At 39.3% G+C, this 25076-nt stretch overlaps 2 protein-coding genes across 2 annotated transcripts in view; one reads left to right on the top strand and one right to left on the bottom strand.

Moving 5' to 3' along the window:
- Positions 1-25076, top strand: part of LOC138758695 (myelin expression factor 2-like) — a 179255-nt gene that overhangs the window by 24233 nt on the left and 129946 nt on the right. The gene's annotated exons all lie outside the window — the stretch shown is intronic.
- The window catches only part of LOC138758687 (ras-related protein Rab-11B), a 31039-nt gene that overhangs the window by 1993 nt on the left and 3970 nt on the right, over positions 1-25076 (bottom strand). The window contains exons 2-4 of the mRNA XM_069927987.1: positions 2744-2939; positions 1867-2060; positions 859-939 (exon numbers count right to left, since the gene is read on the bottom strand). Coding sequence (XP_069784088.1) covers positions 859-939; positions 1867-2060; positions 2744-2939 — 471 coding nt within the window. The remainder of the gene's footprint in view (positions 1-858; positions 940-1866; positions 2061-2743; positions 2940-25076) is intronic.

The following is a 25076-nucleotide window of genomic DNA, read 5'->3' as shown; positions in this document are numbered from 1 at the left end:
TAATGCCCCTTAGGTCCCTGCAATGTACTCTGGTTTTAATAAACTGCTTTCTATTAAATAATTAATGTGACAAGCAAAAGATCATTCCACATCACAAATGTGATTAGAACACTTTTCTCACCAAAATAATCTTAAATTTTAAAATTGGATATACAGGCCCTTGCTTTACAAAAGATGGTGTCATGCAATTACATCCATGTGTCCTATTAACTGTACATCTTTGTAATGTGGGAAGAAACCCGAGCACTCAGAGGAAGCCCATGCTCTCCTTACAGAGAGTGGTGGATTTGAACTCATTACTGACAGTGTAATAGTATAGTGCTAACTGCTAGGCTACTGTAGATGGTGATAAATCAATGGACACCCACAAATAACACAATAGTGGTTTCAATTAATTGCACTTAGAGGGCTAAGGTTGCAATTTTGGTATTGAACTGAAAGCTGAGCCACATTTAGTGCATAAAAGTTCATTCTGCACTAGGCATAGAATAGGGTCAGATACTGTTCCCCAACATCATGTTTTCCTGTACCGGCTAAAATGTGGAAGGTGGAGCTCGCAACAGAACCTCAAATCTACAAGTTAAGGAAATTTTACTGGTGAGTCATAGAATGAAGTGGGAAAAGTCTGGCAATTTGCACAGTTTAACACAAATGACCACAAGAGTGCCCCCACCATTTAGCCATGTACAATCACAATTGTTCCATAATTAATAGGAGTTGTTGAGTCAACATTCAAGGACCTCATTCTGAGCGGCAACACTATGCTGATCTAAAATGATATAGCCAAGAACCATAAACTATTTTCAGACACCAAATACAATAGGGATTCTGCCTGTTTAAAATGTTTGATCATTTTACCTGTAAGAATATTTTTAAATGCTTCTTCTACATTTGTTGAATCCAGTGCTGATGTTTCAATAAATGAAAGATTGTTCTTTTCTAAAAAAAAGAGAAGTATTTTGTAACAGGAGAGGCACCGCAAATGTAATAGCAATATCCTCATTTCACCAGCTAGTCGGATGCCCTTTGGTAATTTTCATAGGAACTCAAATATAGAAAGATTATTCAGCCTGTGCACACCTCATCCAAGGACAATCATGGTCAGACCTCACTACAGGAAACTTATTCCACTGCTATCCTGTTGTAATCAATTCAAATGATCCTCTTATTCATTGAGCTCTACAGGACCTCAGCCCAACCTGTCTCTGCCCACCAAGCTAATCTTATTTGACTGCATTTAGCCCATTTCCCTCTAAACCCTTCCTTTCAATGCATCTGTCTAAATGTACAGTAAAATCCCCATTATCTGGAATTTAAACAACCAGCAGCCTCAAGAAATTGAAAAAAGAATAGCAGAAAATAAATAGGCAAAAAACTTGAAAGTTTAAAATCGGCAACCCCCACCCACCCCAAACAGTGACTAGTTCACTAATTCTCAGTCTCAAGCAACTGGAAAGTTCACTTGTCTGGCATCTACCAATCCTCATAGGTGCCAGATACTGTACTTTTTAAAACTCTATTTTGAATGTTATAATTAACCCTGCTTTTACTACTTTCACTAGATCTCTCAACCTGGGGGTAAAAAACCTATGACTTAGGTTATAAACATCCAGGGTCTCCTCCTTAGCCTCCTACACTCCCACCGTCTTATAATTCAAGCTAGGTTCACAAAGAAAAAAAATTTTCTGCACCCTCTTCCATCTTAATGGCAACTTGCTTCTAGCTGGGTGACAAAAGCTGTGCACAATGCTCCCACTGTAATCTTACCAATAGCTTCAATGTCTTGTACAGTGGCTGTGATCATTTCTATTCAAATTTTGAAAACAAACTACAAGTGACGAGATGCTATGCTCAGGTAACACCTACCAGCAAAGGCCCGTGCTTCGTCTGTTGGCACAGCTCTCAGATGACGAAGGTCACTCTTGTTCCCAACTAGCATTATGACAATATTGTTGTCAGCGTGATCACGCAGTTCCTTCAGCCACCGCTCCACATTCTCGTACGTTAGATGTTTGGCTATATCGTACACCAGCAGGGCACCTACAGCACCACGGTAATACCTGAGAACAGACACACACAACCAGATTGTATCAGTCCTCATTTCTGCTCACCTGGAGTAGATTGTGCTCTTCCATTCTGTAAATTAAGGAAAATTATGAGTGTACTTGTCAGCACTGATTAGAAAGCTCAAGCTATTTGGCAAAAGGTTCTGGGATGATAGAGACAGGAGAGTACATGGAGCAGAGGGGAGAGATACTGTTCTTGAAGGCTGTATTGCAGTTTGGTATAAGCAAAAGAAAAACAAACAGGTAAAGGTCTAGTCAGAATGGAATTTTAAGTTAGTAAAGTTATCACAGGACAGGTCACTTAGTTGCTTTAACAATTTTTAAGACTGTTTTAATTACCATCTCTTTTTCAAAGCACTTAATTTCTTTATAAAAGCAGTTTCCATTCTTTTCATTTTGTTACTTCAGTTTTCACTACTTTTGCTCGAGTGCTTTTTACTTTCTAGAGATTCATTGTCACCTCTTTAACCAGCTTTCCAAACACATTTAGAAGCTAACAAAATCATTTACTAACTTGGTTGTAGCAAGTATATAACCAGCCTGTGGTCCTGTTTGACCATTCACTTAATTCTCAGCACCAGAAAGGAGAGTCATTACACAAAACTTAATATATAATCTCCTTAGAATGCTCACTCGCCTGGCAATAAATTAATTGCATTTAGAAATTAAATGCTTACGCTGAAGTGATGGCCCGGTATCGCTCTTGCCCTGCTGTATCCCAGATCTGAGCTTTAATGGTCTTTCCGTCTACTTGAATACTCCTAGTGGCAAACTCAACTCCAATGGTGCTTTTACTTTCCAGATTAAATTCATTACGCGTGAACCTTGACAGGAGGTTGCTCTTTCCAACCCCAGAGTCTCCAATCAGTACAACTGGAAGAGAGAAAGCACATTAAACATTTAACTGATGCTATTCAATAAAGAAAAATCATATGGATAAAGTATTCTTTGTGCAAGTTTACTGCAGGCACAGATAGTAAATTTATTTTCACTCAGCTTTTGCGCCAAAACCCACATGGTCAAGGGTGCCAATTACATTTAAGCAAGCTGTTTCAAAGACAGGAGTGATTGAGAAATATTTTCATCATTTATGGAGTCCTGACTAGTCCTTGGGTTCTTGTAACCACATGGAGTCAATTTATGAACACTTTTCAATAGTATACCTAAATTGGTATACCATTCCAAATTAAATCGTTTTGTATCCTGATGCTAGGATTAAGTGTTCCACAATTAGTCTGAATTGTGACAAGAAACTGAGACAAAGGTCCATTAATTCTGATAGGTAGTGGCAATACACTATGCATCAGGACAAGTTGGAAAATGGGCACGATGACCATATCAAGACCAACCCAACCAAACAGCATTCTCCAGTCCTCAGTAGACACACAACTAATCATAACACATACTGGTACAGAAAAAAAAAATACATGCGCAGGACAAGTATTCATACATACAAATAAATATCTAATGAATAAGAGAGTCTCGCCTTTGGTATGAGTAGTTCCTTTGGTTGTTCAACATTCTCACTGCCCGTGGGATAAGCTATTCCTCAGCCTGATGGTGCTGGCTCTGATCCTCCTGAATCTCTTTCCCAACAGGAGCAGCTAATCCTCAATGATTTTTGAGTGCCCTCTTCAGATAATGATCTTGGTAGATCACATTAATTGGGGGGGGGGGGGGGCAGGGGCAGTGGGGAGGGAGACTTGAGAGATCATTTGGGGTCCTGTGAATTGACCACCCATTCCTTTATCTTCAGCCAGCCAGGACACTTTTGACAGAGCTCTTGTAGAAGGCTGACATGATGGTGGCTGGTAGCCTTGCTCACTTCAGTCTTCTCAGGAAGTGCAATTATCATTGAGTTTTCCTGACAAGTGATAAGTTTTGTGAACTCCAATGAACTTGGAGCTAACATTGTGTAGTTGAGGGTGGTTGATTTTGGTCCTCTTGAAGTCCACATTACCTCCTTAGTCTTGTCCATGTTGAGACTCACACAAATTTATGAGATTTTCCACCTCTTCTCTGTAGTGATGAGGGCCAACTACAAACTTGATCACAATTGTTGGAGCCAGATCTGGCAATGCAGTCGTGGGTCAGTAGCACGAACAGGAGCAGTTGAACACAGAGCTCTGAGGTGTACCAGTGCTCAAGGTGACGGTGCTCAATGTTCTGCTATCGACCCAAACAGACTATGGTCCTTCCATTAGGAAGTCCAGAATCCAGTTAGAGAGGGGTGTTGAGTCCCAGTGAGGTCATCTTCTCCACCAGCCTCTTGGGCAATGATCATATTAAACAGTGAGCTGAAGTCGATGAACAGCAGCCTGGCAAATGAGGCATCATTCTCCAGGTGGGCAGGACAGAGTGAAGTGACAAGGCAATAGCATCATCTGTGGAACAGTTTCTTCTATAGGCAAATTGAAACAGACCCAGCATCTCTGGGAGGTTTGCTTCCATCACTAGATGCTTGAAGCATTTCATAATGGAGGTCAGTGCCACAGGGCGGTAGTCATTGAGGCCTGTCCCTCTTGAGTACCAGGATGATGGTAGCCACCTTGAACCATGCAGTAGCAATGGACTGCTTCAGTAGTGTTTTGAAGGCATCTGTGAAGACCTCAGTCAATTGATCTGCACTGCACAATCCTTCAGACTGTTGTCCAGTCCCGCTACCTTGTGTGGGTTCACCTTGGATAGGGTTCTCCTCACATCAGCTGCATCTATGCAGGGAGGCATTCATCACAGGGACACAGACTTTCTTCAGCATCATTCTGCTCTTCTCATCAAACCATTCATAGATGTTCAGTTTGTCCGGAAAGGAGGCATCTTTGTCCTTAACTCACAAAGTTGACTTATGATCCATTATAGTCTTGATCCCTTGCCACAGGTGCTTCATGTCACTGGTGTCACACAGCTGTCTGTGGATCTTCTGTGCATACCCCCACTTTGCCTTCCTGACTGCACGGGAGAGTTCAGCCTTGTCTGATCTTAGTGCCATCCTCTATCCCCTGTCCTGAAGGCTGTATCATGTGCTCTGAGAAGGACCTGGACCTCTGCATCCAACAATGGTTTCTGGTTAGCCCTGGTTGTGAAGCATTGAATCTCAGTGACATCCTCAATGCACTTGCTGATGTAGCCAGTCACTGAGCTTGTGAACTCCTCTATATTTACATGACCATTGTTGGTGGCTGCCTCCCTGAAACAGTTTTAGTCCATGGTCTCATACTTGTCTTGCAGCGATGCTGTGCCCCCTACCACCAACTTCCCCAGCCACATTCTGAGCTCTCTGCAAGCTGACTTTTGTTCACTTTGCATATACTGAAAAAGCAATTCAATCTTCAATTTTCTTCTTCCTTGCCCAATTTTATTTATCCTAACCATTCTGAAAGCAAATGTTTTTTGTTAAAGGATTATGGTTGCTTTTAGAGTAATGTGGACATCACCAGTATGCTTATTTACTGTAAATCGTAGCAAGCTTCCTTTTTAAACCTTTGTAATCCATTCAAGTTCTCTCAATATTCCTAAAGTGCTGCAGAGCAAGGAGGCTCAAATTTCAATCTGATGACGAAGAAACAGTACAAAGACAGCCCGTGCGGCTTCAGCAGTTCATCAGCTCGAGGAAGAACACTACTGTATGCAATTTTAAGTCGGATTATGGTTATTTACCTTGTAATTATGCCTCCAAAATGCAAATCCAATGCAAGAAAAGCTCCCTGGATGCCTACTTCAAGAAATTTGACTAACTGATGCCAAATTTGAGACTATATACTTGTTCCAACTTGCCTACAAATTTGACTTAAAGTCAGACTTAGGAACAGACCTCGTTCATAACCCGGGGACTGCCATATCCCAAGTTAGGATGGTGCTCAACTTGGAGAAGAACTTGAAGGTGATGATATTTTCATGCAGTCAACATCTTTCAACTGTTTCCTTTTAATACCTCACTGAAATATTCCATAGATACACCCAGAGTGTCAGTTCCAGTAAACAACAAGATCCACAAATGGGCACATCTGATGAGTGGAACATTTTGGTTTTCACTTGACTAAAACAAGAATACAAAAGAGGGGTTGGGGGGGTGGGGAGGGGAAGGGGAGAGATCAGGTGTTCCAGATTCACCTTGATGGATGAAAATCTCCAATTTGACTGCTAAAATCAATTGGAAACTTTATAAAAGACTTTAGTTCACATGCGACTTTTTGATTATGTTCAGCAGAGACAAACAAATCTTGGGATCCACAATCTTTATCCAAATGATTATGAATTAATACTTACTTTGATCAATATTCAACTGCTAAGTTGAATTTGTTCTATCTGTGAACACAGATCTAAAACTATGAGGCAAGGTTAGCAGAGCTAGACTTTTCTCTTTGGAGCAAAGGATGAGAGGAGACAGAATAGAGTTCTACAAGATTCTGAGAGGCACAGATAAGGTGGACAGCCAGCACCTTTTTCCCAGGACAGGAATAGCAAACACCAGAATGAAGGGAGGAAAGCTTAGGGGAGATATCAAGGGTAAATCTTTTTTTTTTAATTGTTATGGTAGGAATAATAGGTTGGCAAAACATCAAAGGTCAAAGGGCATATTACTACGCTGTAATGTTCTATGTTCTAAAACAAGTACTCATGTTCAAATCATACTAACAGTTATGAACTTGGAGCACCATTTGATGTTACAAAAATAAACCTGTTTTCTGAAAAAGCATTACTTTTTGTCCAGATTCCAAATTCAGTTTGAGACTGTCATCTTATCAGTAGCCAGAAGTGTATAGTGGTCATGTTGAAGTCCAACTCCCACCTAAATATGACACGATGGAACATGGAAATGCAGAGTTTATTCTCCTGAAGTAAATTATGTACAATTTGAGGAAATAATGGCATATTTGTTAGGATGTGGCAACCCTATCTGCAGCACATTGGTCCACAGATGTAATTCTACCCCTTTTAGATAAAATGAATGCCACAATCACGTCAGTAGTGGAATGCTTGAGATCAGCAAAGTGGGTTGTGGAGCAGGCGATGGGCTCTTGTTTTTTGTTCCTTCTTTTATTTTAGGTTTCTTTCGATTTTTCTTAAGTTCCCTTAAAGATTTTTGACTTTAACGATATTGTATTCTTTGTATTTGTTTTTTAATGTTTTTCTTTTTTGTATTAGATTATGGAGGGAGGGGAGAGTAGTAGGTGATAAAATAGACTCTGTGATATGCACTATTGTTGGAAAAATGTATTGTTTATTTGGATTTTACAAGTCTGAAAATCAAAAATAAAATATTTTTTAAAAAGCATTACTTTTCTAATTAACAAACCACAAAATAGTGGAATATTCTAAAGGAAATATTATACATCAGAAGAATGCCTAGAATGAAGATAAAATGTGATGCAGCTTCATTGTACCTTTCTCAATGTTGTACACAAGAGGGAAACCCTTCAAGGCTCAATTTGCAGGGTAGCCTTCATAAATTAGATAAAACACACTAACAGGCCCTTCTGGCCCATGATCCTGCTATACCCAAATAAAATCAACCCTGTACATCCTTGGAAAATGGGAGGAAGCTGAAACATCCAGGGAAAACCCAAGTAGACATGGCAAGAATGTACAAACTCCTTACACACAGTCTGGAATCAAACCAAGGTCGTTGACTCTGCAATGGCATTGCACAAACTGCTACACTAACCCTACGGCCCTCTGTTAACCATGCCAACAATGCCATTTGTGAGTGGGGTGGGAAAAATTTGCAGTGTAGCACAATACTGATTGAAGTCTTTGGTGCTTTCAGAAAGAAGTAAAACTGGATTATTGGGGTAGCCTTCAGTATGCAGTGTTGTGGGTTTAAAAAAAACAGACGAGAAGGTCATGTAATGATGATACACAAAACCTGGAAAGTTGCGTGAAGGTTATAGTCTAATCCGACTATAAATAGTTTGCTGGAAATTCATCCACATTTAACAGTCAGGTTAGGTGTCAATAATTAAAATGTATTTATTTTATTTTTTTTAAATATGTAATATGTATAATCAAAGCCTCATTTACTGGTTTTATCATAGCTCCAATAATTCTACAGAACTAAATCCACATTATCTTTTAAACTTAAAATTTCAGTCTGCAAATACTTATCCACAATAAGGAATATGCTGCAATTCAAAGTTGACCAGCATGAAGACAAAAGCCTTCAATTCAATCATAATGAATCATATTCAATCAAGGCAGAGTGATTTTGCAAACAACATCTGAACCCAATACAAAGTCTGGCTTGAATGAGGCAACCAGGCTCTATCTGGAGCTACATTTTTAAGTGTTTATATCAAAAGCAGATTTGTCATAGAAATTCCAATTATTTTTGTGGTTACAAGAACACAAGAGGTAGCAGGAATTGGTTAATCAGCCTCAGAGCCCCTGCTTCACCATTCAAGATCATGGCAGATGAATGATACTTCAGAATCACTCTGGTGTAAACCTATCCTCTGGAGAAAAATAGCAAACTGAAGGAGATCTATTCCTTCACAACAACAAAAAATACACAGGTCAACTTCCTCAATCCATGTTGAACCAGTGCCTGCAACAACTTCTACTTTCCCAGAATCTTGGTGGAATTTATTAACTTGCTCAACATTTCAAGTTTTTAAATGTCATGTTGATGACACATCATATTCTAAATTTTCAAAGGTTTCCCCAGGCAACATTGCAACTTAACCCGGTCTATTTTCAATGACAACCAACAAGCACATATACTTCATGTCTCAATTTTGTTTGGGACTGGTTTTACACCCAACCACAATCTGGTTTGTACTATTGTTTACCCATGGACCCAGTCTGGAGTATGCATTATGTAAGGTTAAAAATGGCCAGAGTCGAAAAGGTTAAAAGGGATTCTTCAAATATAGAGTAAAACCAGTTATCCAGAATACAACCAATTGGCAAAAAGAAAATAAATAGGTAAAAAATACGAAAGGTTAAAATTGGCATGCCTCACTGTTAGTTTGCCAGTCAAGCAACATGCAATTTCAAGCCACTGGAAAATAGACTCATCTGGCATCTACTAATCCCCATAGGTGCCAGATACTAGGAGTTTTACAGTACTCCAGTTTTAATCTCTTGTTCGCACACAAGGACTTCAGTGACCTTCGGAAGGGTGCTGCCTGGGTGGAAATGATCTGGAGAGTGAAGAAAGACACCAGCACTGTTGTAGTCCACATCAGCAAGTCTCTCGAACAGCCGCCTGCGAGACCAAGACCAGCGGAGAGGCATTAATATCCTGGGACACCTCTGCTACTATCATCAGTGATGGGGTGTGGCAGCCCATCAATGCCGCCCCCTGTGGGTTTCTGGGAAATGCCCTAGCCAACCATCGCTGATGGTTGTGGTGGTTGGCCCATGTGATAGCCTCCTCAACATCTGGGACTCCTTGTCAAGCAGGCATTTCCTGGTCAACACTGTGGTCAGCCTGACAAAGACACATGTCCTACGTGTCCTAATTTACCATGAACATACAGCACATCACAGGGAAAAGCAACATGGTAGCTGAACGCTCTGTCACACCTCACAATAGAGTTAGTACATGCCCTGTCCTGGGGGTCGACTACATGATCCTCACCAAAGCGCAGCAGGAGGACCCGGAGATCCCTGTGCATAGAACAGCCCTCTCCAGCCTCAGGCTGGAAGACAACCCCTTCGGCCCAAGCAACCTGACACTGCTGTGTGAAGAATCGGTCCATCTTTCCGGTCGCATGGAGGTGCCAGGTTTTCTTTTTTTTTTTAAAACTTTATTTAAAGATTTTATCACATGAATAAAACAGAAAAAATTACATTTAAAGAAAAATGAAAAATAAAGTAAATATTACAACACAGAGGTGCCAGGTTTTCGACACCATCTACAACCTGACACATCCCATAATCTGAGCCACAGTGAAAATGATGGCTAGCAGGTTTGTCTGGCACGGCCTCCACAATTAGGTCAGCCAGTGGGCCAATACCCACACGAACTGCCAGTCCTCCAGTGCAGAGTCACAGGAGAGCGCCCACACAGACCTTTGTACCAGCATGGCACAGATTCAGCCATGTACATATTGACATAGTGGGGCCATTACCAGTTTCCCTTGGGGTAAGATACCTCTTGTCCATGGTTGACAGCTCCAGAAGGTGGCCTGAGGTGGTGCCACTGGCTGATACCATCACCTAAATCTACTCCAAGGCATTCATCGACACGTGGGTGTCCAGATTCAGAGTCCCAGACCATCTACTGGTAATCTCGGACAGAGGGGCACAATTCACCTCTGGGCAGTGCTGGCCAACTTCCTGGGGTCACAGCTCCGCCGTCGTATCACTCTCAGGTCAATGGGTTGGTAGAGCAGTTTCAAAACACCTCAAAGCAGTCTTGATAGCCCAGTTCAAGGGTCCCAGTCGAAAGAGGACTTCAATGCTTGGGGGTGGAGTCTGTTTACGGCACACCCTTAATCATTCCAAAGGTTCCTGGCCCGCGATAAACATCTGGAAGGACCTGCAGCACGCATCCCTTGAGAACTTCCAGCAAAAATCATCTCACTCAGTTATCTTCACAGTATCCTCACCGCCACTCCATCTCAATGAGGTATCTTCACAGTAACCTCTATTCTCACCGCCACTCCATCTCACTGAGATATAATTAAAGGAACCTCTATTCTCATCGCCACTCACTTTCACTGAGGTATCTTCACAGTAACCTCTATCCTCACTGCCACTCCATCTCACTGAGGTATCTTAACAGAATCCTCACTGCCACTCCATCTAACTGAGATATCTTCACAATAACCTCTATTCTCACCGCCACTCACTCTCACTGAGATATCTTCACAGTAACACCTATCTTCACTGCCCACCATCTCACTGAGGTATCTTCACATTAACCTCTATCCTCACCACCACCACTCCATCTCACTAAGGTATTTTCACAGTAACCTCTATTCTCACTGCCACTCCATCTAACTGAGATATCTTCACAATAACCTCTATTCTCACCGCCACTCCATCTCACTGAGATATAATTAAAGGAACCTCTATTCTCACCGCCACTCACTCTCACTAAGATATCTTCACAGTAAATCTGTCTCTGATTTCACAGCAACTCCCCACTACACGGCCAGCCCAAACATAATGTCCCCAGGGACTTAAAGGCTTGTCAGCACGTATTTGTGAGAAGGGGCACACACAGGCCGCTACAGAGTCATCAAGGACAACGGCTCTAGCTTCGACCTCAACATGGCATTAAGGAGACTTTTACTGTCGATTGCCTGAAACCAGCATTCTGGATACAGGAGAAGACCGCCCGAGGCAATGGACAATGGCCTGATTGCTGGTTCTGGGGGTGGGGGAAATTGTGTAACAGCCCACGCACAGAGAGTAGACCGGCCCACAAAATGGTTGACGGACATAGCAACCGCGCAGACCTGGGGGTGACATTGTCAATCGTCCCAGGTGACCTCCCATACAGTGGGAAGACGGGAAATTCTGGCAGGAACTCCGGCCAATCCCAGGCTGGCACTCTGATGAAATGGGGCCTTGACGTCAACACCTGGGCCCCATAAAAGCGCCACTGCCATAGCAATAAACCAGTCTCGATTCCAAGGCTTTGGTGTGCATGTCATTCTTCTCCATGCTCATGTAGTGGGAACACTACAAGCTCATGACCTCACCCAATTTTCTTTCATCCTATAATCTACAAATTTTTAAAATGAGTATGCCAGAGAATGGTTTTTATGGTGCAATACTGCCTAATCATACTCCTTAAAAGCCAAGTCACACACCATTTTAAAAGGCAAGAGAAACTCTTTAAAATCCCCAAACAAAATTTGGTTTCAAGATTTAACCTATTGTTATCCCATTGTTGATTAGGATATTGATCATAAATGAGCTGCAAGGAGCTAAACAAGAAATCTGCAGATACAAGGGTCAAGTGCAGTGCACAAAAACTGCTGGAGTAATGCAACAGGCCATACACCATTCATAGAAACCAAAAGGCAGTTGACATTTTGGGCCCAAGCTCTTCTTTAGGAGTGCCAAAAGTCAAACAAATGGCAGAATAAGAGATGGGGGGAGAGGGAAGGAGTACCTGCTAACAGGTGAGAGGCGGACATAGGTGGACAGCAGAGTATGGGAGGGGGGGTGGGAAGAGAAAGAGCGAGGGAGCGATAGAGGGAGAGAGAGATGAGGGTCAAGAAAGATTGCTCTCTGTAAGAAGGAAGGGATCTTGAGGGATGAGGGAAAGGGAGAGAGGCCAGATGTGACAGAATTGTATTAATTTTGTTATATAATTTTAGTAAAGACTTTATGGGTGGTCAGGGATAAAGACAGTTACACACAGAACACCAATTTGAAAGTAGAAATGTCTGCTCATCCATTGTTCTGTGGAAGCTTTGTGAACAGCCATAAAAACTGGAATGATCGTCTTTTTTTGAATATTTTATTTTCAATTTTTCCAAGACTCATAGAACATTACAAAAATCATATAAATAGTATTTTAAAATTACAGAGTCTCATATGATAGCCAAAATCTCAACATCACCACCACCCCCACCTCCCCAAATGCCAACATTAAAAAAAAATGTCCTCAAGCCAGTACAATTGAAACAAGGTTCCCATATTTTAACAAATACTTCATATTTCTTTCTAAGATTACAAGTTATCTTTTCAAGGAGATCACAACTTTGCGTTTCCATATTCCAGTGAGTAATGGGGTGGGGTGGGGGGGGAAAGAGAAAGAGTTAGACTTCCATGTAACAGCTACATGTTTCCAGGCGAGTGCAATTCTCACAAACTGTATTTGATATTTTGATAGTTTTGGGCACAAAATTGTATTGTATCAATCTATATCCAACATTCATTAATAATGTCATATTATCAGAGCACAATTTTGTCCAATATTGTTCTTGAATCCTTTTCCCTGAGTCGGTCTCCCACCTTTCCCTTGATTTGTGCTATTGCTCTACAATAGGAAATACGTCCTAGATATAAATTTACTTGTGATCCCCTTTGGAAGAAGAGCCTCCACATCACTACACATTGGCAGGATCACGGCTGGTCCTAAACTACCTCTTAAAAAAAAAATCAATGGAAGAGAGCAGAAGAAAGTTCTATTTGACAAATCATTTTTTTAAGCTGTTCAAGTGTCATAAATTGTCCTTGTTCATAACAATCCTCAATACACTTGATCCCTTTTGCGGGGCTAAGTGTCCAGGATTTTATTTCCTTTTTTTTTAAAACTTTATTTAAGATTTTATAACATGAATAAAATAGAAAGTTACAGTAAAAAGATTAAACATAAGATAATTAAAATTACAATACTACATCGGCAGACTAAATAAACTAAACCCCCCCCAAATTAATACACAACATTAATGACCTAGCTTAGTTAGTCTAACCCCCCCCAAAATAAAGAGTGAAAGAGTGAAGAGTTAATAAAATGAACAATAATTATATTTTAAAAAAACCCTTACACAAAAAATAAAACATAACAAATAAAGATACTAACATCAAAAAAAAGAAAAAAAATTATCAATACTAAAATATCAAACTTAAAAACATATTTAAATCAAACTTAAATGCATATATTTAGCAAACAGAGTCCACTTTAACTTATAAAAAGGCATCCTATCCTGAATTGAAAAAGATATCCTTTCCATAGTCAAACAGAACTTCATCTCCAAATACCACCTATCTAAAGTTAATATATTTCTATCTTTCCAAGTAAGAGCTATACATTTCTTGGCCACAGCTAAAGCTAAATAGATAAAAGAAATCTGATAATCTTGTAGGCCCAAATCAATTAATGATTACATATTCCCTAATAAAAATATACCAGGATCTAATACAAGACAAATATTATATAAACTATTAAATATAGATTGAATACCCTTCCAAAACTGTTGCAATCGATCACAAAACCAAACAGTATGCAAAAAAGTATTAGCCGTCTGGTCACAACGAAAACAGCAATCCGACTTACTAAGACCAAATTTTTTTAGTTTCTCCGGTGTTAAATATAACTGATGTATAAAATTGTAATTAATCATCGCTAATCTAGCATTAACCAATTTCCTAATACTATTCTGACAAATTTCCATCCAGGCTTCTTCAGCTATTATAAAACCTAAATCTTTTTCCCATTTCAACTTATCCTTATCCCAATCTTTTTTACTATCAATTTCTTGTAAAATACAATACAAATCAGATATATATCCTTTTTGTGGTATTGAAAGTACATATTTCTCAAAATTAGAATCAGGCAATAAAATCATATGTCGACCACATATCTGTTTTACAAAAGATCTTAATTGATAATACACAAATACAGAGTTTCCACTAATACCGAATTTCCTTTGTAATTCATCAAAAGAACAAAAACATCCCTCAGAAAAACAATCGGATAAATTTTTTATTCCCTTCCTTTCCCACTGTTTCAAAGTAATATTGGAGACTGTAAAAGGAACAAGTTGATTGTTATATAATGCCATCGTCCAGACCATTTATTTTTGAGCCCCAATTTATTAAGTTTACATGTCCATAAATTTAATAAATGCTTCAATATTGGGACATCATAAGTTCGTAATAAATTTTTATTCCATCGAAACAAAAACTCATGTGAAAATTTTTCTGAAATAACCACCATTTCTATCTTTGCCCAACTGGGCGGATCATCCATATTCATTAATGCACTAAGAAATTTAAATTGAGCTGATTCATAATAATGTTGAAAATTCGGTAATCTTAAACCTCCAAATTGAAAATCCCACATCAGCTTTCTCACCGCTACCCTCGGAAATTTTCCCTTCCATAAAAAGTCTCTAATTGCTTTATATAGATCCTTAAAAAAAACTTTTATTTAAAAAATAAGGAATTGATTGAAACAAATATTGTATTCGAAAAAAAATATTCATTTTTATAGTATTAATCCTCCCTAATAGACCCAAAGGCAAATCCTTCCACCTAATCAAATCTAATTTAATCCTTTTTATTAAAGGAAGATAATTAATTGAATATAAATCTTGAAATTCCGTATTAACATTAATTCCTAAATATTTAATTTGTGTGGTCCACTTCAAATTTGTAATACTTTTATACATTGAATAATCATTTTTACAAATTGTTAAAATTTCACTTTTGGTCCAATTTACTTTATAACCAGATAATTGACGATAAATTTCTAAACATTCTTGAATTGCTGGTAAAGAAATACCCGGATCCACCAAATATAATAAAACATCATCAGCAAATAGATTAATCTTATATTCCTCATTCAAAACTCTCATGCCTTTAACATTTTCATTTTGACGTATTAATTGTGCCAAAGGCCCAATAACTATAGCAAATAAAACAGGTGACAATGAGCATCCTTGTCTAGAAGACCTTGTTAAATTAAAAGATTCTGAAATCTGCCCATTGACAGCAATTCTGGCCTTCGGACTATTATATAAAGCCTTTATCAATCCAATAAATGAAGAACCAAAACAAAATTTCTCAAGTACTTTAAACAAAAACTTCCATTCCACTCTATCAAAAGCCTTTTCTGCATCCAGCGAAACCACTATTGGATAATTCATCTGAGATTTATTTATCAAAGTTATTAAACGCAAAATATTATATGATGCATATCTATTTTTTATAAATCCCATTTGATCACTATGTATTATTTTAGGCAAATATTGAGCTAATCGATTAGCCATAGCTTTTGCTACAATTTTATAATCTACATTTAACAGCGACATTGGTCTATAAGAAGAAACCTGTAAAGGATCTTTATCTTTTTTTGGTATAACTGTAATTATTGCATTGGAACAAGACTCGGGTAATCGAAAAGTGTCATAAATTTGTTGTAAAACATCATTATAAATAGGAAATGTATCAGCATAAAAAGTTTTATAAAACTCTATAGAAAACCCATCTTCACCAGGTGCCTTTCCATTTGGCATATCTCTTATCGCCGTTTCTATTTCCTTTTCTGTAAAGGATTTATCTAACTCCTGTCTATCTTCTTGATTCAATTGTGGCAATTTAATATTTTTCAAAAAAGAATCTATAGCATCTTCAGTTACATCTTTACATTCCAAAGTATATAATTTTTTATAAAAATTACAAAATTCCTCATTAATTTCCTTTTGACTAAAAGTAATACCCGAATTCTTTCTAATTACTGGTATAATTCTAGATAATTGTTCCTTTTTTAACTGCCATGACAGAACTTTATGAGCTTTCTCACCCCATTCATAAAATTTATGTTTAGTTCGGTTTATTAAACATTCAAACCGACAAGTTTGTAATTCATTATATTTAAATTTTAAATTAGTTAACTGATTCTTTTGCGTTTCAGTAGCATTTTTTTTTGAAATTCTTTTTTAGTAATAGTCATCTTTTTCTCTAAATCTTCAATCTCTTTAATTCTCTCTTTCTTTACTTTAGAAGCATAACTAATAATTTGACCTCGTAAAAAAGCTTTCATTGCATCCCATAAAACAAAATGACTAGAAACAGAATTACTATTATTACTAATAAAAACCTCAATTTGTTGTTTTAAATAACTAATAAATTCCAGTTTTTGCAGTAACATAGTGTTGAATCTCCATCTTGGAGCTCTCTGAACATCCTGTGAACTCTGATATTCTAATAATAATAATGAATGGTCCGAAAACCAGTCTTGCCTTATAATCCACAGATGTAACCCTATCCTGCAAATGTGTTGAAATTAAAAAATAATCAATTCTAGAAAAAGAATTATGTCGTGACGAATAAAAAGAAAAATCTTTCTCTGTAGGATTAAATCTTCGCCAAATATCAACTAAATTCAAATCTGACATCATATTAGTTACTTGAACTGCCATCTTCGATTTCTTAATTACTCTTGGCTACTTGTCCAATAAAGGCTCCAATACCACATTCAAATCTCCCCCAATCATCACATTAGAATTTGATTGTCCAAGTAATAAAGACATATCGACAACAAAAGCTGTATCCTCAACATTCGGAGCATAAACATCAAGCAAAGTCCAAGCTTCATTAAAAATTGTACAGTTCAATTTTAATATTCTTCCACCATTTTTCTCTTCATTTTGTAATTGAAATGGTAAATTCTTGTGCACCAAAATTGCCACTCCTTTTGCTTTTGAATTAAATGAAGAATAAAAAACTTGTCCAACCCATTCACGTTTGAGTTCAAATGTTCCTTATCTGTCAAATAAGTTTCCTGTAAAAAAGCCACATCAACTTTTAATTTTTTTAAGTAAGCAAGTACTTCCTTACGTTTAATGGGATTATTTAAACCCTGGACATTAAAAGAAGCAAACTTCAATTTAGACATTCCTTACAGCAACTCAACACAAGAAAAAAAAGAAAAAAAAGAAATAAAAGAAAAAAAAGAAAAGAAACCCCCCCCAAAAAAACCCTTCCTCTTATTCCCTCTTAAAACTACAATCAAAAACAAAGAAAAAAAAAATTATTTAAAAAAAAATAAAAAAACTTCACTTCTTAACCCAAAAATTAAGAAAAAAAACAGGCAGGAGGTTACTACTACCTCCTTCTGTTTAAACCGCACAATGCGGTAACTCCCACAAAATACTGGGTGTGAGATAACTCACACGTAGCTGACGACTTCTGGAAAATAGTGCCCACCCAGTTCTCTCTCCCAACTCCCATTTCATATTAAACTATCATCAATGACTAAGATCTTCCAAAAAAAAAAGAAAAAAAAGAATGTATTTTTTTTATATATCAATTTTATCACTTTGACCACCATTGTTTCCATTTCTTCTTGGAATCTGATTCCCATCTTGTATCTCCACTCTCTTTGGAGACCGAGGAGGACTACGTCGTTCTTGAAATTGCGTGATCGGTAAAGATTGAGCAAAGTCCATAGCTTCTTTAGGATTATCAAAAAACTTTGGCTGATATCCATCCTGAAAAATCTTCAATACCGCAGGGTACCTAAAAGTTGCCTTGTATTCTTTTTTCCACAACAACTCTTTCACAGAATTAAATTCACGTCGTTGAAACATAATTTCTTGACTCAGATCCGGATTTAAAAAAAACATGATTATTCTGGACCATCAAAGGAAATCTATTTTGCTGAGTGTTTCTAATAGCCACACGTAAAATTGTCTCTCTATCACAATAATTTAAACAACGGACCAGAACAGGTCTCGGATTCTGTCCTGAAAAAGGTTTCCTTCTTAAAACTCTGTGAGCACGTTCCAATATTAAACCTTCAGGGAACTTATCTTGCCCTAACATTCGTGGAATCCATTCGGTAAAGAATTTTCTTGGATCTGGCCCTTCCATATCTTCTGGCAAACCAACAATTTTTACATTGTTCCGTCTAGATTGGTTCTCCAAATAATCAACTTTTTTTGCTAGATTTTTATTCTGAATCTGCAATGTTTCAATTGTTTTGTTTACATCTTGCAGTTGATCTTGTACATCAACTAAACCTTGATCACACATATCAAGTCTTTCAGTGGTTTCAAGTTTAAATGCTCCATAGTCAGCCATCTGTTGAGTATTGATATTCACCAATTCATTAAGCTTAGAATAGACGTGGGTCATAGAGCTACCTAGCTGTTTCATTGAAGAATACATCTTAAATTCAAGATTCTTAACAATCATATCAGCAAAAGTAGATTCAGACATAGTAGGATCCTGCTGTTTCTCAGAAACCAAAGGGTCTTCTGTCCCTTCCCTTGGTTTAGTAGCCTTTCTTGCAGTATGGCTCCATGTAGAAACTCCTGCCACAGCCCCCTCAGCAACATCAGGAGGCTGATAGTCAGGGTTATCCTTATCCTTAAGCCATATGTCATCAAAAGCCTCCATTATATCCATACCTGGGGAAAATGTCATGACTGGTGGTGCATTTCGCAGCACTACCGCTATATCCATCGGAGGTCAGCTCCTTAACTCTCCAGCTGGCGGCGCCCCAGCTGATTCAGCTGTCAAAGTCTCGGTGACAGCGCTCACAGCGGTTGTTGTCTGAAATACACGCACCCGGCCAGCCTTTTGTTCTAAAGGCTGCCGAGTGCCATCTTTAGAGAGCCCTACCGGTACAGAGCGGAGCTCCAATGCCGAATCCTGCACTTCTTCTCCTGGATCCATTCCACGCTGAGTCCTGGCTTCTTGTAAACAGGTAGGCTCAGATAATTTCGGGAAATGTAATTTTTTAACAATCTGTTGGTGTTTTCTTTTACTTTTTTTTTTAAAACAAATGTACCATTAGGCATTAATTCAACTTCTCTTACTATTTTTAAACTTTTTAAAGAATTTTAACGGCACTTAAAAACAAAACAATAAATCAGAGTCAGGAGAGAACTGGAAGGCACGTCTGTTCCTTACGCCATCTTGCCACGCCCCAGGATTTTATTTCCTAATGCCATTGGTATTAACTCATTTTAAACAAGGGTGTTTTTGAAGATAGCCCCATTTTTAGACCTATACATTTATTAATTTGTTGTCATATCCAAATTATGTGATTTTGTATCAGGTTATGTCTTTCCAGACAATAATTTAATATTTGTCAAAGAAATTTTCTCACCCATCATGTGTCGACCAATTTGAGCCTAATCAGGAATATCCCCTCCTTCAAAAAAAAAAGCTACAAGTTTCAAATGGGCAGCCAAATAATATTTTTTAGTGGATTGTTGTCTACTGAACCGTTGAAGGCAATGACATTTACTCCGAGAAACACCTGCCATTTTGCTGGTTGGTCTGGGCAGACAGCCCAGAAGCATTTTCTCATTAACTTTTGAAAAAGTTGGAACTTCAAACACTCAGAGAGACACTTGTATAATCTGTATGAACACGCAAGAGGCCATCTACCATGATTCAGGCTTTTGGAGAAATGAAATGGAAGCCAGCAGTGATGTCATGTCATGTGATCATGATGGCAGGAAGTATTCTTTAACATTGCCTAGTTTCATCTGTGTTAGAGAGAAATGCCGTAGCCTTCAGTGAAAGAGGTCCAGTTGTGCTGTTCTCATCATGGGGAGATGCACAAAATCATTGGCAATGAAGAAACCACTTCACTGTCTCTTTGTCAAAAGAGGGCAGTTCTACCATGTCCATTTGTAATGGTCACTTGTGACTGACCTAATTTTGGGTGAAAGAAAGCAAAATCATTCTTGTTTCTGGATCATAATCAATGTGATAGTTACTTCATCTGACATACTGGAGTTTGTGAAATCATCATGTGAAAAACAGATTCCGGAACCTCCATGCAAGAGAGGGACATTTGTGGAAAATCATTCATTTGAAGAAACATTTTTCTGAAAAGAATTTGTGAGTTTGAGAACTTTTGAACAACATTTTTGAAGACCGAGTTTCAACACAAAAGATTTCCAAGACTGAACTTTCAAATCATCTCTTCAGTATTATGCCTGAACTGTAATGGTTTGGGTTTTGCCTCGCGCACACACACAATGGGGTTAAATTTATAGTTAAGTAAGAATTGTTATGTTATTAATAAAAATTATTGTTTTGAAGATACCATTGTCTTGGTGAATTTCTATTGCTGCTGGCCTGGATCATAACACCAAAGAGTTAAACAAAAACTGAAGCCCTTCCATCACCCCAAGCTTTCCCCTTCCTTCTCCTATCATAAAGCCATCTTTCATAGTCCCGTACTCTTCAAAAAAAATTCCTTCGGTGGCAAGAATGAAGGCAATGTAAATATTGGACAAAAAATAAACTGCGCCTTTTTGTTCAAGCTGTTGCTCAGAATCTGTAAATATTCTCAACAATGAGTTGGCAGAATCTGGTGGGAGGACATCAAATTGATTGCACAGAAAAAGGTTACAAAGTTACTAAAGTTATCAAGGATCCTCATGAAACAAATTGGCAACTACAACTATGTCTGGAATTCCATATTGTCTTTTGCAAAGAGAACATTACAAAGATGCAATTACTGTCAGGAACCAGGTTATATTGGACATACTTAATATTAATGCCAACCTATTTTATTTAAAAAAGCTATGGACCTTGTACTGCCTATTCCTTCCCCCTCCCCACCACCAACATTTCTTTACAAATTGCTGTCTGATTTTATAATAGAATTAGGGTATAAGATTTTTTTGTCACACAAGTGTAAAATCTCAAATTTACACAGTCCTTTTCCATTGTTGGAACATTTAAAATGAGAATTTTTATTGAAAATAAAAAACTAAATAGAATAAAATGCATCTTTTAACAGAACAGAACTTGGCCTATTCATTATCTCACATTAACAGGAAACTGGATTACATCTCAATTCTCCCTGTGTAAAAGTAGTAGAGATTGCTTAATGATGTTATTCGTTTATTATCAGTGCAACCCAATGAAACAGCGTTCTCTGGTCCTTGGTGCAAAACACGCAGACATACAACCAGACATAACATGTACATAGACAAATAATGTAGGACAAGTATTTCATCTATACAAATAAATAAATGTTGTTTCATGAACAGAGCATCTCGGATGATTTGTGTGATCAGTTCCTTTGATCATTCAGCATTCTCCCTGCCTGTTTTGGATTTCGGGTTTTTTTTTAAATTGGAAAGCACCAAATAAATAGTTTTTATTGATCTGTTTTACTGAACTCCCAGTCTTCGTTGCTGCTTTTTTGTTGTAGGTTAGATGGGGTTTTAACAATAATTTTTTTTCCCACCTCTTTTTTAAATATTCCAAATTAAGGAGAAAGTGATAATATTGTTCAATATAGGTCCCCAAACCTTTTCAGAATCTTGGGAATATTGGGGGACTGGAATTTATGGGTTTCTAATCCTGAGACCTCTTCAGAATCTAGGGAATTTTGGAGGACTGGACAACCATTAGTTCCAGTTTGTTTTGTATCTTTCCAAGTTTCTCTTTCCCCTTTGCTCTTGTATCTTTTACAGATGGAATACGTTTATCACTTTCTATCAAAGGAAAATAAACTTCCGTCTTTGCCATTTCCAATTTTACCATCATTAATCATATCATAATTTTAAAAAAGCAGCCTCCATCCTCAGACACCCCCCCCCCCCCCCCCCCCCACACCACCACCCAGGCCATGGCCTCTTCACTCTGCTACCATCGATCAGGAAGGAGGTACAGGAGCCTAAAGACGAGCACTCAGTGGCAGAGACAACTTCTTTCCCACTGCCATCAGATTCCTGAATGATCAATGAACCAAAGACACTCCCTTACTTTTCATGCACTAATGTTTTTATTTCTTTTTAATATATTTTATTTAGTGTTGCAAGATGGTTCACAATATGAATGTTTGCACTGTGATGCTGTCACAAAACACTGAATTTCATGATTTGTTCAGGACAATAAATTCTGATTAATTCACCAGTTTTAATCTTTTAAAAGATCAATATTTACTTTTGTTTTCTATTTTTATATTTCTTATAGGTTTAGTCAAAATATTCTCATCTCCTGTTATTTCTTCTGTCTTCTGAATACCACTAAATAATGAAAGGCATATCAAATTGAAAGAAAAACAATTCACCTTCAATTTGACAGGTGAATTATTTTCATCCTGCATTTCTCAATGGAATACCTCAGAGGATAATTATGAAATAACTTATTTGCCATGGTTGATCTACTTTACCATTTAGTTTCCAAGTCCACTTGAGCAAATTCTGCAAGTTGATTTTACATTTAAGGCACGAGTTTCAGAGCAAACCTTCTTGCTTGTTTATTTTGGTAGGATAGATGGGGTTTTAACAATAATTTTTTCCACCTCTTTTTTAAATATTCCAAATTGAGGAGAAAGTGATAATATTGTTCAATATGTTATAATATACTTTGCATAATCTTTTGCAATATATTGGTTTCTGTTTTTACTTTAATTCTGTATTCTATTCCCCTCATGTATTGTTTACTAGAATATGTTTAATAAAAATATCGCAAAAAGATAACTAAATGTCAAATTCCATTTCCTATTCTTATAACTTTTCTGCTGCCACATCAAAAATTATAGCATAATCCAATACGGTCTTCTGCTACTCTTACCTTAGAATGATTTCAGCATTTCCCCTAATGGCAGATGTGAGGCTAACTCTCTCCTTGAACTTTCTTGAATAGAGGCACTACATTTATGGGTTTCTAATCCTGAGACCTTTTCAGAATCTAGGGAATTTTGGGGGAAAAATACCAACGCATTCACCATCTTGGCAACCTGTCACCACAAGGCAGGCGGACCGGCCATTGCTTGTAAGCCACGCAGCAGAGCAGCTGGCCAAAATGGTGCTGTCAGGGGTTTCCCTTCCTTCCAGCTTGGGGCTCAGAAACCCACGCATGGGGTCCACATGATGCCCAGATGATGCCAGCACCCTCCAGCGCGGTTCTCAGCCAGGTTCGGGCTGGGTGTATAAGTGCAGCCCAGCAGCCTACAATAAACTAGTCTGCTCACTAAGCTCAACCCGTGTGTTGCGTGTGTTACTGCAGGAGCAGTGTAGCCGCTGCTACAATTGGTGACCCTGACTGGTTCAAACGTCTTTGAACCCATCAGGAGCGAAACCTGGGATCAGTGCTAAAGCAATGAAATTGCCTGAATTCTGGGTTCAGGAGCCAGAGACCCGGTTCGTCCACACGGAGGCCCAGTTTCACCTCCGCCAGATTTTGTCCAACACGACCAAATCTAACCATGTGGTCACTGCCCTGGACCAGGCCACCGCCAGACGCATGCTGCACCTTGCTCAGCACCCACCCACCGAGGACAAGTACGAGTCCACAAGCGAGTGCTTACCGGGTCCCTCGGACTATCCAGTCACCAGCGTGCTGCTCGGGTGCTGCATCTCGATGCCCTGGGGGACAGGACCCTGATAGAACTGATGGATGAGATGCTCGCGCTCATGGGTGAGCACCTTAACTGCCCACTTTTCGAGCGCATCTTCCTCGAACATACGCCCAGGAAATAAAAAATTTAAAAAAAAAAAAAAAGAACATACGCCCAGGGACATCCACCCGCCTCTGGCTCGAGAGCTTCACCGACCTGAGGAAAGTCGCCCAGAGCCCAAGCTATGGCTCGCACGATTCTCGGAAGGCTCAGTGGTCCAGCAGGTCATGAGGCACGGGCCTAGCGCTGCGGTAGAGCACCCGGCCCGTAAAGGGTCGCCCAAGAACATAACCAAGGCCACAGCATCCGCTTCAGGACTCTGCTTCTACCACCAGCACTGGGGAGCCAAGTCTCAGAAATGTCGTCAGCCCTGCTTGTTCCAGGGAAACAACCAGGCTGGCTGCTGTTAATGGCTGCGGCGGCTGGCCAAGGACACAGCCTTCTCTACCTGCGGGACTCAGTCAGCGGCCGGCAGTTCGTCGTTGACACTGGAGCCCAGATTAGCTTCATACTGGCCACGGCCATCAAATCCAGGAACCGACCTCCCCTCCGTGCGGCCAATGCAATGACAATCTGGAGGTACGGAGACAAGACAGTCCACTTCCAGATCAGCCAACAGACTCATGTGGAGGTTCACCATCTCGTCCTTCCCAACTGCCATCCTGGGTGCAGACTTCATCCTCGCACACGGGCTTCTGGTGAACATTCGAGGTAGGCACCTGGTGGACGCCCGTACCTTCCAGGCCATTCGCCTTGACACCTCCCGCTCGGAGCAAGCGCTGATGGCCACGATCTGCACGCCCATAGACGAGTTCCAGCAGATCCTGGACAGTTCCTGACTCCTCAAGCCACAGTTCTCCGCTGCCTCGCCTCGCCACGGGGTGTTCCACCACATCCCCACCCAGGGCCCGCCGGTTCACGCCAAGGCACGCCGGCTCCCACCTGACAAGCTCCAGGTAGCGAAGAAAGAGTTTCGTACCTGTTGGAGCTGGGGATTATTCGGCAGTCCGACAGTCTGTAGGCCTCGCCGCTCCACCTAGTCCCGAAAGCCTCCAGCAGCTGGCACCCCTGCGGAGACTATCGACGGCTCAACGAGGCAACCGTTCCTGACCGTTACCCCATCCCTCACATCCAGGACTTTATGGCCAACCTGCACAGCACGAGGGTCTTCTCCAAGGTTGACCTGGTGCGCGGTTATCACCAGATCCCAGTGC

This window comes from Narcine bancroftii, chromosome 3 (genome assembly GCF_036971445.1).
Source record: "Narcine bancroftii isolate sNarBan1 chromosome 3, sNarBan1.hap1, whole genome shotgun sequence".
Lineage (NCBI taxonomy): Eukaryota > Metazoa > Chordata > Chondrichthyes > Torpediniformes > Narcinidae > Narcine > Narcine bancroftii.
Note: the sequence above shows the minus strand (reverse complement) of the source record. Positions and strands in the feature narration are given on the sequence as shown.